Below are 15,251 nucleotides of genomic sequence, written 5' to 3'. Positions count from 1 at the left end.
CAGTGATAGTGATGGGTTGGATGTGCCTGTTGGGTCTGGGTCTGACGGGGAGCAGGGGCGTGGACCCCAGTGATGTTCACTGCCTGAGTCAGCGCCATGCCTGGTTCCGTCTCACTGTGCTATTATTGTATGCTTTTTGTGTTTCTTCCACATGAGTCCATTCCCTCCCTGATGCCGCCTGTAGTCCTAAGTGCCGCTAATGAGGTTGTCGATCTGCGTACATACACTGAAAGGATGCCAGTTATGTGTTTTTGTTTACTGTATAAACTGGAAGAAGAAAGTTTCATTTTTCTTTTTTAAAAAAAAGAAAAGTTAGGACAGATGAGCTAAAACTCTTTGATAAAACATCCTCAGGGTCTGTTAGATGCAGAATCAAAAATCAGTGTATGCCCTAATCTATGTGCTTGTTAAATATTTAAAGAAACTGATGATGGCAAGTCTAACACCGTAGGTATAATGGTTTGAAAAAACTGAATATGTTTACTACCTTCTGATCCTTGTGGCAGGCCATAAATTCTGAGATTATCCCTCGGGTGCATTTTTTAAATCGTCCACTTGTTTTTGAAGATTATATATTTGTGACTGCATTTTGTTGATATTTGCATTAGAGTCCTCTAGGTTGCTCACCGGTTGTTCAACATCAGACACTCTTTTTTGCAGGCAAGACTATCTGTCATTCAGGGTTTGCAATCTCTTATTAGTTTCTTCAATACATGGTCACAAAGCGCTGATCTCTTCTATGAATAATTCCATATAGAAGAAGGTGTTTTGACTGGTGAAGGAGGATAATTTTTAGACCATTTATGTATAGAGCCACTAGAGTATAACAGAGCTGGGAGTGTTTACTGCTAGAGTCAATTTTGGTAACAAGGAAGGGGCATTTGCACTTTGCTTGACATTATGAGGTTCTTCCATATTTTCAAGAGAAGATCCTTCTGAGTTCAAAGAATCTCCAGAATATTGAGAAGAACAAGTAGTGTTAGTTAATTTAAATGTTCTCATTTTGCCCATGCAGAAAACTGTCTGACAGAATATTGGTAAAAATTTCAAAATTTGAGGGACCACTGGCTGCTACTCACAAAACACATCTCAGCTGTAACTAAAGTAATCTGAAAATAATGCCCAGAAACGTGTTGATATTTACAGCTCTCACTGTGCCAGCGCCATCCACATGAATAAAACTGATAGTCAATTTATAAAAATGAAAAAGTATAATCAACAAAGGATGACTAAAGTGATAGCAGAAAATGAAAAGAGCATTTGACATTTGTAATTCTCTAAACTTGCTGTAACAACAGAAAAATGAGAGGAAAAATAAATGATGCTTAAAAAATATATATTTTATTTTAGGCCCTTTTACTTGTGTACACTCAAATAAAATGGCATGTTGCCAGCCAAAAGGCAAAACATCAAGTGCCACATTGCCATCCAAAAACTATAACAAATATGTGAAGTGCAACCCCTTTCAAAAGGCAAAAGGACATCTCCAGGGGCTGACTCTTACATTGCATCCCTTTCCTTCCTGGTTGGTTTCCAGTATAAACTCATTCCAATTTGTATTTCATTTGAAGCTAGAAATGTGGATTCTGCTGCTGGAGATTTATGGCCTGCCCCTGTCGATTAACCCATATCTTGTCAAGATTAAAACATTTTCTCTCTGGCTGCATTTTCCTTTTAATTATACAGCAAATTAATTTAAGCAGTAGTGAGCTTTTAATGTGGATGTCTAAAGCAAACAAAGTAGGTGAAAAACAGAAATGCTTCAAAGTCAAAACTATATTTGGCAAGCTCTCCATGCAGACTGGACCTGAAGAGAAAGCTGGTTGCTTCATGCAAAAGGCCTTTCACATAGCAGCAGCACTGAAAAACTGTTTCGGTTTCAGAATTAAAGAAAGGATTGACTCACACCTGGGTATCTTTTAATTTTGGTATGTAGAAAATAAATACACTGCAGTCATTGTCTTATTCATTTCTCAGTGTCACAGAGCTGAATCAGCAGATAGTCATCTTCTATCAGCGTCAAACCACACCCCGGTCGTTAAATATTCTATTACCTAAAATTTGAAAATTGCGCAAGCTGTATCTCTAGGGAAAAATTCTCCATTTGCCACATCATTCCTCTGACCTGACTAATTTTAAACAATTGAAGAATAGTAGGATTTATTATTTTATATCTAGAATGACTATACCTTAGAATTACATGTATTTTTATAGTGATGACAAAATATACCAGATGTCAATGTTTAAGCTAATAATTCTAGTGGAGCCAAGACTAATTAACAAATGGTTGGTCTGCTTGTATAACAGAACAGAATATTGAAAACATTACATAATTAGATCCTACTGAGATTACATTCCAGTGTGTCAGAAGTGTAGATTTAAGAATTATTTTCATCACGCTTTTTGCTTTTAATCCAATTTTGCACTGTAATGTTTTTTCATGACCCCTTCACATCAATTTTACTGACTTATTGTTTAGAACCATTTAGCAAAATCTGGCCACAAAATATTCTATAACAAGAAGGGTAAACACATAAATACATAAACCATTTGTTCACTAACTAGGTAATTTGTACACTAAATAGTGCAAAATAAAGTAATACCCGTTTATCCTGGCTCAGTTCAATTTATCTCTGATTTAATACACATGCACACAGAGCAAAGTCAAGTGCTTAGTGAGGTCACAGAGGGGAGGAGTGGTGGCACTTTTGAAGCTCCAGCTGCCCAAAAGATTCTTTGTAGCTAGGTTAGACTTAGCCAAGGATATTGCGGACGTGGAAAGAGAAAATACTGAATAATTGCAGTATTCATTCACCAAACATTTTTAGTTTTGATAAATTGGCTTAATTGTTGGATTACATGAAACATAATTTGTGTCTGGGTTGGTTGTGGGTTTTTATCGAGACTTCTGGAAGAATAAAATTATAACTTCAGCATGTTCTATCAATTTCTATTTAACTATAAATGAGCATACATATTTAAAACAATGATTATGAGTTATCATTATGTAATGTGAACTTGTGATAAATGTGAAAGCAATATATGATTTAACAGTGATGCAGTTCTATATATAAAGTTTCAACAAAGCAACTGAAAGCTATAGATCAGTGTAATTAGTAAGATTATGAAATGACCTTGTATATGCATTGTTGACCTGGAAGTAAGCCAACATTCTCAAGGTTTAACGAAGCATCTGGCATGTTCAAAATATTATAAATAAGATCAACCTGACACATCTCAGAAATACCCCTCTGATTACTGATACCAAAAGTTGCTAATAGAAACCGATATGAGTACAAAAGACAAGATGTCCTTGTCTTTTGCTGGGCCAGGATTACTCTCTTAGGGCTAGATGTAGGTAATTTGGATTTACCGATTCATAAATACCGAATTTTACCGATTCGGTATTTATGAATCGGTAAATCTAATGTAGGTAAAAATTCGGTAAAAAATACCGAATCGGTAGGATTCGGTATTTACCTAATCGGTATTTACCGATTCGGTATTTGCCATTGATTCCTATGGACCTGGAGGCCCATAGGAATGAATGTCAATTACCAAATCGGTAATTACCGATTCGGTAAATACCGAAAAATTCAAGGGTGGCAGGGTGTCACTTTGACACCCTGTTGCACCCCTGATTAGGGCTTGTGTGCCATGTGGCACACATACATGCCCTAAGGGCATGTATGTGTGCCACATGGCACAGGTGTAAATGCACATATTTGCATTTGCATAGGAATTCGTTATTTACCACCAATTAATAATTTGTGGTAAATAACGAATCCTGAAAGCACTGTAGCACTGTTTACAGTGCTACCTACATATCAAAGTGCAGATTTGGTAATTTTACCGATTCGGTAAAATTACCGAATCTGCATTTTCTTATGCCCCTACATCTCAGTATCCAAATACCGGTCGGTAACGGCCAAAAATCTGTATTTTCGGCCGTTACCGACCGGTATTTGGATACCTACATTGGGCCCTTAGTTGCCAGTGCAATCTTGGTTTAATGTGGACTGTTGACCATGGCTGGGGACATTTATGAAGCCAATGGGTTCCCGATTGTAGATATAATGTGACAGCCTTTTCTAACACTAAGAACATGAAATGGCATTCCGATTAAGAATTTGGCTATTTTTGAATTCAGACAATACCTGTAACCCAAGGAGATAGAGTAATATCTTGGCATGGTAAAGAACGATTGTCATAGGAGCAGACATGTATGTATGGCAGTATTTAGTAGCACATCACTCCTATACACAATATTAGACTAGCACTTTCACATTGTCATGATAATGTTTCATTTGATTTTCACAAAAACATTGTCGAGTGATGTAATTTTCATTATAGGGATAGCTCAGTGTCACTGTAATAAAACCTGTTTGCTTCCTTCTTGCTGAAAAGGCTAAGTGTAGCTGCGGATTGCTGCAGGTGAACCAATTGAATTTCATTTAGCATGTGCCTCTTCTCCATGCCAGGGTCAATCTGAATTGGCCTGATGTGAACTGTCTTCTAGTGATATACTTCCATGGTGGTATCCATTATTGTGGTTATTTTTGACTGCATGTTTTAATCCTTCACAGGTAGGTCGCGCAAGCTTCAATGAGGGTGTTCACTCATGAGGAAACAGAGAAGCCTTGTTGATACCAAGTTTTATTGTAAAACCTTTAAACCTGTAGTGTGAGTTTTAATCTCGGCATCTTTTTGAATTCCTTGTATGATCTGTTGGCAGCAATTAGAATCGCAGTAGATTATGACACCTCGTCCCATGCAAAGATTTAAGTGGCAGAGGGTTGGTACATTTATCATGTTCATTAGATATGTAGCACTGAAATATAGATGCTTAATTGGTCGGCATCATTTGCTGCAAAGAAGTGTTGCCACGAAGTCAAGTGGTCTCCAGCTTAGGCATTGTTGTTTTTTACTATCTGTGGCCTCTTAATCACCATCTGTCAGAGAGGTAACATACAAATATTAGGTTACTATGTTCTGCAGCATTGCTTTATAATACAGTAGGCAGAATAGAAACTGTTGCCCCAAATCCTTTTGAGACTGAAGGTTACTCTTCATGTCATAGCCTCATAGACTGATGAGGTCTTTGATTACAATAGATGCAAGGCCTCTAATTTCAGCTATTGGCAACAAAGCTTAGTTTAAGATTAGATATAGGGTAGGTGTGAATACCAAGGTAACTTAATCTCACCAGAATTGATCATTATTGCCTTCGAGAGGCAGTCCTTTGTGGAAACCAAGCTTTAACACCTTGTGTGCTGTTGACGAGCTCAGCTCGTCATGAGGGATGGTTGAGCTGCCCTCATGACGAGCTGAGCTCGTCACAGCCGTTGGAGTGTTCGCACGCGGGGATAATTTCCCCGCTGTGCTGAACGTTCGAAAAACGGGTGTGATTGTGACGAGCTCAGCTCGTCATGAGGGCAGCTCTGCTGTGCCTCATGACAAGCCGAGCACTTCACCAGCATAGCGGCGCCGCGTGCGGCCCCCCTACCCCCCGCACAGCGGGGTGAAAACACCCCACAGCGAAGGGGTTAATAGCTTTAGGGTCACTTTTTGTGTAGGATTATCTGAGAATGAGGGAGACAATAAACCAGACAACTATTCAAAGGAGTAACAGATCTAAGTATATCCAGGTCAAGTCAGGGTTCATTTTGGTAGGGTTTAACTTTTGGATTCCAAATTAGGAGTCCTCCTATGGAAAATTGGCTAGTCCAAACACGAACACAGTACAACCATCACATAGATATCTTTAGAGAGACAGTATCACTACTGTTGACTTACTGAGTGAATACAACAGCTGGAAGGATTGACCATGTATTTACACTCATAGGAAGTATTTTTATATTCAACCACACAATCTGTATGACATTTGAAGAGGTATTCTGGAAGAGCACTGAGGTGAGCAAATTCCACCTTATGTTTTAGGTAACTTGTAATTAGCACCCACCTCTAATTCCCTCCCTGTTTATTTTTATTTTTCTGTGTGTGCTGTCTTGTTGTACAAGATAGTATATGCTATATTTAGAACTTGTGATTAGATGAGGGACGGACAGATACAGAAAAAGTAGGTGCTGTTCTTTGAACCTGAATGTAATGTATCAAATTTGCTTTTAACAATGTATTAAAATACATTGAAGAAGCTCTCATTAAGGTCCAATAAAATTATCCTACAATTAGGCTGTTGACATTTCACTTCGACTGATATAAGCAGAGAAGCAAAAAACATTTTTTTTTTAAAAAAAGCTTTAGAACCTGGAACTGTGTGGTTAACCTGAAGATGAGCCCTTTAAAAAGGTTGCTGGATTTAAGTCTGAGGATTTCTGGCGGATACACTTGTAATCTAAATCCACCTGCTACAAGCTAATCTGCCTGGAGTGTGAAATAACAAACCAACATGGTTTTGCCAGGATCAAAATGATAAGTGAATCCCTATTCCAGCGTGGATAATGGGCTATATTTTGTACCTCTTTATCACAAGCACTTTGCCTTTGGCAAATGGGAGTGGGGGATCACTGATAGTTGGGGCAAGGAGTGGTAAGGGCATCTAGGAGCACAGTAGTCTCTGGGCTGGCAGGGGGAAGTGGTGCTTTGAACAGGCAGTAAATAGAAGTGTGGGGATCGTTGAGAGTTGGAGGTGGGGACCGGGTTGTGGAGAGCATCCGGGAGCAGGGCAGGCTCTGAGCTTGAGAGTAACAGAACAGTGAAATAGTAACTCTAAAAAGTCTACCTTTATTGACGTTTCCAACGTATCCAAATAAAGTTTGAAGTTGGGGATTATTGTAGAACGGATGTTGCTGTGTGAAGCTGAGGAATGAAGCAGAAAAGCAAAATGAACTTCATCACATTGAAGTGTGATACACAAAAAAGAACAGCCTTTTATTACTGGTTAAATATTATGGCCCTTACTACAAGTTGCCTGGATAACTCACCTGATAAAAGCACACAAAGATGCTTTCTGAAAGTATGCGGTGCCATTATTATTATATGTTACAACATTTACCCTTGAAATGGAGCACGGAATGCAGATTTTGGTGCTTACTGCACCAAAATCCACTTTTCTCAATATTTAAAAAGTATTTTTCCCTCTTTAAAATCCATCTGGAATGACCAGCTGAAATGTAATGAGGGGAGCGACCTTTTGCACACCCACTAATTACCAGGTTGATAAATATTGCAACAACTGCAGCAATAGATATATGCACTCCGATGCCCTTAGTGGAGGCCTAATAGAAGTTCACATGTATGTAAAAACGTTATTTTACCACAAAATGATCAATTCATTATGGAGGCAAATCGAACCACATGGAAAAAGGCAAGCTTAAAGGCACGGCCAAAACCACAATACACTTGGTAGAGCTTAAATTACCACACTGTGGCAGAAAGGTTAAATAGAACACCATGCAGTGCTGTCAACCCAGCATTGATACAGTCCTAAATCATACTACTAAAATACTACCTCCCATCTGATTCAACGAACCCACGAGAGTTCACTATGGTGCATAGATGGACTATGCAAGAGAGTGATATGCAACCACTGTCTCCCTTCCACAGCTTGACCATCTTCTCAGATATCACCACAGCCACACTGTGATCTTGCTACCTGGTCTAGATATATATAAAGCATATAATGTCCTATAGAACTAAGGGGCATATTATCAAGGGGGTTTATCTCTGCTTTTCTGGTTTTAAAAGCCAAGAAAGCGGAGATAAAATTATCTCCCTATTACCTAGCTGTCGCTAACACCAGTTAGCGACAGCTAATATGAGATAGCGACCATCTTGGGCCCCGCTTTGCATGTCAGTGATATTTATCACTAATGACATGCAAAGTGGGCGTGCCAAGATGTTAGCGACTGGAAACAGTCGCTAACATCGCTATCTCCTATTACCAACTTTTGGAGATATTCGCGCTAAGCGCGAATATCTCCAAAAGCTAACACCGGCCCTGAGCAGTTCTTAGCCATGTTATCCAATGGGAATTGGATAACATGGCTAAGAGCATTAGCTCGGTAATGCATGAATATCGCTGACTTTTCAGCAATATTCATGCATTGCGGCCGTTTTTTATCGCATTTGTGACAAACCTTGGTAGAATCGCCGCAGCTCAGCGTTAAAATTTTGTCTCTAACCAAGCAATAGCGATAATTATCGCTATTGCTTGGTAATATGCCCCTGAGTCTCCTACTACATGGTCCAAATCAGATCACGCCACAATTCAATAGGGAAATCGTTGTGGTGGTATCCCTCACTGCAGCAGGGCAGCTTTAGTCACAGCTGACCTTACTTTAACAGTTTACCATTCAGAACATGCTTGACTCTCAAGGACCTGATTGCAAGTTATGCAGAATAAAATGTATCCAGGCTTTTATGCATTAATTTCATACTGCATAATTAAAAGATGATTGGTTTTTCTTCACCCGGTTTTACCAGGGTTGTGAGAGCCAAACATAGTTTTCCCACTAAGCCTCATCCACGTTTTTTTCCAACAGGGAGCATAGAATGCTCCTCCTTGAAGAAAAAACCTTCAAATTCCCTAACCTACTCCTCGAACACACTCCTTTACCCTCCCACTCACAGACCTGGGCGTACATTTATCGCCTGTTGAGATCAGTGGTCAAATATATGCTGTAAAACCACATTAAGTTCCCGATTGTGGGTTCCCCTAATATTCTGACCCATGCATAAACTTTTGTTTAAGCATGGGTCGGAATTAGGAGTTTGAAGGTATTTAACACATCATCGGATGCATTAAATACCTCAAATTTTGTTAACTTTTGGTAGGTCAAACCTGCCGAAATTTAACAGAAGGAAACATGCGATATGTACCATATCATGTGGATTTCGGTGCGTCAAACACCTAAATCTGCATGTTATTCCCCATGAACTCATAATAAGTGTTATTTATTGCACCTGATAAATAACATACCCTGTGGTATTGCTACTTATCAGGGGCAATACCCCTTAGCTTGTAATTAGGTTCTAAATAGGGCGATTCAGAATGGTTGACAACTGGAAAACTCAGTACCACTGAATAATTCCCCATTCCACAGGGTCAAACTCGCCACTGAACAATTCTGGGGCACTTTTGCTAAACCGTAACGGTAAAATTGCATGTGATTTTCAGCCGTGGCCCCTCATTTGGGCAGAGGAGCATCGCCCCACTGCTGCTGGTGCTGCAAAGGTGAAAGATAAAATGGTATTTATTACCATTTTATTTTTCCCTTTCTCCAGCCCGAGCCATGTGTTCTCTCCACCAGTTTACACTGTGCAAGTCACTTTGGCCAGCTGTCTTGCGACGGCCAGCCTTGACATGCGTAGTCTAAGCCTCTCCGCCGATCTGTCTTAGACAGCTGGGTGGAGAGCAAGCAGAGACCCCCAGTGCCTCAGTGAGTGTGGAGCCAGTCTGCTCCAGCCAGTTCTGGTGCTTCTGTCATGCAGCCTGTGCAGCATGAGAGTAGCCTCTTGATTGGAAGAGGGGAATTGGCTGAGGCTCTTGGAGCCTGTTCTGGTGGAGCCACTGATGACGAGATGGAGGAGCACCGAGGGCAGAGACAGAAGGTAAGTGAATCTTTTAGGTATTTTTTTACATTTATTTTAACTTACTGGCAGACATTGTGGAAAACTCGCAGTGCGGTCTCAATTTCAGAGCTCTCAATCATTGCCCGTTAGAAACATTGCTAATAATGAACAACGATTGAGAGCTTTGGTGTTAGGCCTAAGGGCACTGCTGGGCTTTTTTCAGCGCCTGTTAGTGGCTCAAAAATTGCCCCACCAGTTGAATTGGTCGGCAGCTGCCCCTGGTAATTTAACATGTCACCAGTACCGTGCAAGTCTGAACTAGGATTCAAGTTATTGATCCCTGTGGAGATTACATTTATTTTTGGAAGTTCTCACAAGTACCTTATGCAATTCTGGCTCCCGAATGATTAACTGCTCCTCGTGCAAAGACCTGTGTGTAACTGAGGGGCACCACATAACATTCTAGCTCCAGCCTATCATCCTTTAATTTTTGGTGTCAATGGTTATATACAGCTCCACGGAATTACAATATGGCGGTAGAAAACGCCACAGAAACACATTATTATCGTAATTTACATTTCAATAGATGTTTTTAAAAAACTGATGTAATGGGGGACTCTGCCTTACCTTCCTGACGGGATGGTCTTGGTTTTGCCGACATAAATACTCCAGAATTTTCCCTGAATAACCGATTCTTGTCATTGATTTCCCTGCGTAGACAAAAAAATAAGCATTACAGTCTTCTGGGTGCAATTAAGTACTATTAATTTCTTTTGGCCAATTAAGCAATCTTGCGGCCTGCAAAACAGACACAAGCATGGCAGTGAAGCGGGACATAGGCAAAAAGCTGAGATGGCTAGATAAGGGCGCTAACGAGTCTTTGGGGCATATTAGCAAGAACCTCGTTAAAATTATCGCCGTTTTAGCGGCAGGAAACCGCCGCTAAAACGGCGGTAATGGGCTTGCTAATATGCGTTATAGAATTCCAATAGAAGCCTGGGTTAGATGTGCAGGACATCTAACCTGGGCTTCTATTGGAATTCTATAACACATATTAGCAAGCCATTATCGCTATTTTAGCGGCAGTTTCCGGCCGCTAAAACGGCGATAATTTTAAAGAGGTTCTTGCTAATATGCCCCTTTGACATTGCAAACCCAGGCTCTGAGAAACATTTGACTTGATTCACAACCCCTTGTCAAAAAACCCACTCATACCTATTCCCAGAATTTCCACCCACATTTGGAATAGAGGCTGGAAACTGACTCCATTTGATATCCATCCAGGAGTGGGGATATTATCAAATTCACAAACATCTGCAGGAGTAGTCCTGGAAATCAAGGTGCTTTTTCCTCTGCTTTATTTACTAATGTAGATTTTTCACTATGTGAAAAAATCTACAGGAGAAAGAAAGGCAGACATATTATTACAATATAGTATGCCCTTGACATAGTAGCCCAATGTATAACAGGGTATGCCATACAGCCTTTGCGATGAGGTGCTTGGTACAAGCCCGCCCAGTATTCAATGCCCTTAACAAACTGTGACCACTGGGTACTGCGGCATTGTTACGGGGCACAGGGCATGGACCATGGCATTGCCACGTGCCCAATGTGTATTGTTACATGAAGAGCGACTGACACAAATGCTGATCAAATTATGTGACCACATGATTCGGGTTCAGGAAGTGCATAGTGAGAACTGCGGCTGGATGCCAACCTCAGAGAGAACAATGCCCCCGGTGTCCAGTGCCACATGGTGCAGATGCATTTGCACTTAGCACAGGACATACTAACTTAATGCACAAACTGGAAGTCTGTACTCGGAACAGAGGGGCATATTCCCTAGCAATAGCGATATTTATCGCTAAGAAGGGTTAGCGGGAATAATTTTATCGTCGCGCTACGATGATTTTTATCGCTGAGATACCTTGCTATCATCAAGGTGTATCTCAGAAACGATAAAAATCATTCGAAATGCGTGAATATCGCTGGAAATACAGTGATATTCATACATTATCGTGACAATGCTCTTAGCCATGTTATCCACCTCCCATTGGATAACATGACTAAGAACTGCTCTGGGCAGGTGTTAGCTTTTGGAGATATTCGCGCTTAGCGCGAATATTTCCAAAACTACGCCTTTGTGGGTAATAGGAGATAGCGATGTTAGCGACTGTTTTCAGTCGCTAACATCTTGGCATGCCCACTTTGCATGTCATTAGCGATAATTATCGCTGACATGCAAAGTGGGCCCCTAAATGCCCGCTATCACCTACAAGCTGTCGCTAACTGGTGTTAGCGACAGCTTGGTAATAGGGCGATAAAATTATCGCCACATTAGCGGGAAAAAGTCCAGCTAAAGCGGCAATAATGGCCCTTGGTAATATGCCCCACAGATACAAGAAAAGGGTGCACCATTAGCCCCTACATAGTGGGTACTACTGCTGGCAGAATATACACACGCTGAGGCTGAAGACTGATGTTCAGTGCCTGCTGCACTGCTTATGTACTCGTCAATCTGGGGCACTGGTGACTGACCCAAAGGGAAGTCAAAGGCCATTCGCAGCTCCCATGCCACAGGCTTCTTCCGTGTATGAGGGTATACGTACTGCGGGCTCCGGGAAAGCATACAAAACCCAAGGCATTCACTGAAAAAACTTTAAAAAAAAAATGATGTATGCATATATGTATTTATCTATTTATTTCAGATATAAAGAGCGACTGTTACCCGAGTTCAGGATGCCCTTGCACTGAAGGAGCAGTAGCAAGGAGGTAGGCTTGACTACTCTCTCAGAGGTAAGTAGTGAGCTGGTGGAGTTTCAAATTTAATCAAAACTGAATTTGATTCTCAAGAACTCTTAATACCAGGGTAATATTATTCAGTGAGTGGGGCCAGAAGGCACGAGAACAGGCAGCTATGCAATCACTACAGACAGAAAAATGGTTAAAAGGAGTGCAGAGGAAAATCCGAGTCTGCGAGCGGGTAGGTGCCATTTGTCTCTGCAAAAAACAGGCCCTTCATTATACTAGGCCTGATGGGCCAAGCGCAGTGAAATAAATAAGACACGCTCCTTGACTGCAAGCGAGTGAAGTTGTGGGAAATCAGAGGCAATATTCGTTGTGTGAGTTAGGCTAAGAATTATTCTCTCTATAGTTTTCTTTATAAGAAGCAGCACAGACACCACTGCAGGATGTCTGGCGCATCTGTCAACTGCTTGGCCATTTGCTCGATGCATCTCTGCCAGCAGTACCCACACCTTATTAATTTTGTGTTATCGGGCTTGGCATAGTGCTCCTGAGTATCACCTTTTCAACGAAGATCCTGGGAATCCGGCTTCAAAGTCACTTAGGGGCAGATGTATCAACATTCAATTTTGCGATTTCTAAATAGCGATTTTTAAGGAATCGCTATTTAGAAATCGCAAAATGGAATGTATGTAGAAAATCGCTAATTTTTAGCGATTTCTTAATCTTCCTTATTTGCGAATTCACAAATTGCGAATTCGCAATTAAGGAATAATTTCCCCTGCATTCCTATGGGCCAGGAGGCCCATAGGAATGATTGTGAAATTAATCTCAATTTGCGATTCACAATTTGCTAATCGCAAATTGAGAATAATTTCAAGGGTGCAGGGGTGTCTCAAGGACACCCTGCTGCAACCCTGAATTGTACATGTGTGTGCATATGGCGCACATACATGCCCTATGGGCATGTGTGTGCGTCACATGCCACCTTCAAAAATGCCAAATTGTGCATTTTTTAAAGAATTCACAAATTACCATCAACTACAAGTTGGTGGTAATTTGCGATTTCTTAACCAAAAATCGCAATTTAAAAAAGCTACATACATAGCATTTAAGGAATCGCAAAATTGCGATTCCTTAAATGCTATGGCAAAATAAGGGCCTAGATGTATCAAGCCTTTTGCGAATCGCAAAGGCTGAAATTTGCAGAATTTCGGCCTTTGCGAATCGCAAACGGTCTATTTGCATGTTTTGACATGCATCAAAAATTCGCAAATGAAGGAATAGCAAAAATTTGCATTTTTTAAAGAATTCGCAAATTAGCCTCAACTACAGGTTGGTGGTAATTTGCGATTTTTTAACCAAAAATCGCAATTTAAAAATGCTACATGCATACCATTTAAGGAATCGCAAAATTGCGATTCCTTAAATGCTATGGCAACTTGAAGTTGATGGTAATTTGTGAATTCTTTAAAAAAATGCACAATTTTGCATTTTTGAAGGTGGCATGTGACGCACACACATGCCCAAAGGGCATGTATGTGCGCCATATGCACACACATGTACATTTACGGGATGCAGCAGGGTGTCCTTGAGACACCCCTGCACCCTTGAAATTATTCTCATTTTGCAATTAGCAAATTGCGAATCGCAAATTGAGATTAATTTCACAATCATTCCTATGGGCCTCCTGGCCCATAGGAATGAATGGGAAATTATTCCTTATTTGCGAATACGCAAATTGCAAATTCACCATAAGGAAGATTAAGAAATCGCAGAAAAATTGCGATTTTTTACATACATTCCATTTTGCAATTTCTAAATAGCGATTCCTTAAAAATCGCTATTTAGAAATCGCAAATGGGTATGTTGATAAATCTACCCCAAGGAATCGCACATTTTTGAGATTCCTTAATTTGCGAATTTTTGATGCATGCCAAAATATGCAAATAGACCGTTTACGATTCGCAAACGGCATGATACATCTAGGTCTTATTTCCGTTACATGTACCACCATCTTCAGAGACATCTTAAGGATTTTGGGGGCCTTGGGCCAAACATATTTTTGGGCCCCTGTTCTGAACAGCTTTGAATTTATGATCCAGTTTCAGCTCTTTCCTGCTCTCTTTGGCCAGGTCACTGACAGTACACAGGCGCACTCGTCCAAATTCTTAATATTGTAATATCGCAGCAGCTCAGTAATATTACTGCAAATAATCTATGTAACACCCTTCTATTTATTGCATATGAGGTCCTGTTATGATCTAAAATAAACTTTATGAGTGTTGCATGAAACATAAACACAGCATTTATCTGCAAAAATGCCTGTAATAGACTCACACACATCACCCACATTAAAAATACATGAAAGGAAAACGGTATTCAAACAATCTGTTTAAGAATTATTCAAGGTCATCAGGGTAAGACTTTGGAGAACAGAGCTGGCTCCATCCGGTGGCCCCATGACAGGCTGTGCCCAGGGCCCGAGCCCACTTTGCCCATGCCTTAAAACGTTCTGACCATCTTACACGTCACTATACCTTGGCCACTGGTTCAAGAAGCTGGGTAGTGCCTCAATAGCCAAAATGAACAGTACAGACGACAGAGAGCAACCCTGTCACATTCTCTTATGCACTTTCCACTGCTTTGGTACTACACACACCCTATGCACAATCTGGCTGTCAGACTGGAATACAGTAAGCGGAGGTTGCGCCCATGATGTGGAATAGCTTTCTCAAGTTATAAAATGTATTACGGGCTGGGGCAAATCCATTCTAGTCATAATTTAGATGTATGGGGAGTATTGTCATTAACCTACATGCCAACATCTTCCCTGTATTTTATAATCAAAGTTGAGCATGGAAAGGGGACAAATAAATCTGACCTCCAATTGGTCATGGTCCTTTCTGGGCAGAACCACCGTGATTACTTCATTGGTAGACTGGGGAAACAAGCCCCTATGGTTGGAAAAC

The 15,251-nt window shown here is 40.6% G+C and overlaps 1 protein-coding gene across 1 annotated transcript in view; it reads right to left on the bottom strand.

The window, feature by feature from the left end:
• Positions 1-3,991: 3,991 nt before the first annotated feature.
• The window catches only part of LOC144783294 (uncharacterized), a 688,842-nt gene continuing 677,582 nt past the window's right edge, over positions 3,992-15,251 (bottom strand). Inside the window, exons 16-18 of the mRNA XM_078662344.1 lie at positions 10,162-10,244; positions 6,743-6,819; positions 3,992-4,952 (exon numbers count right to left, since the gene is read on the bottom strand). Coding sequence (XP_078518470.1) covers positions 4,908-4,952; positions 6,743-6,819; positions 10,162-10,244 — 205 coding nt within the window. The 3' untranslated portion in view covers positions 3,992-4,907. The remainder of the gene's footprint in view (positions 4,953-6,742; positions 6,820-10,161; positions 10,245-15,251) is intronic.

Source organism: Lissotriton helveticus, chromosome 9 (genome assembly GCF_964261635.1).
Source record: "Lissotriton helveticus chromosome 9, aLisHel1.1, whole genome shotgun sequence".
Lineage (NCBI taxonomy): Eukaryota > Metazoa > Chordata > Amphibia > Caudata > Salamandridae > Lissotriton > Lissotriton helveticus.
The sequence above is the reverse complement of the archived record's forward strand: the minus strand, read 5'-3'. Positions and strand labels throughout refer to the sequence as shown.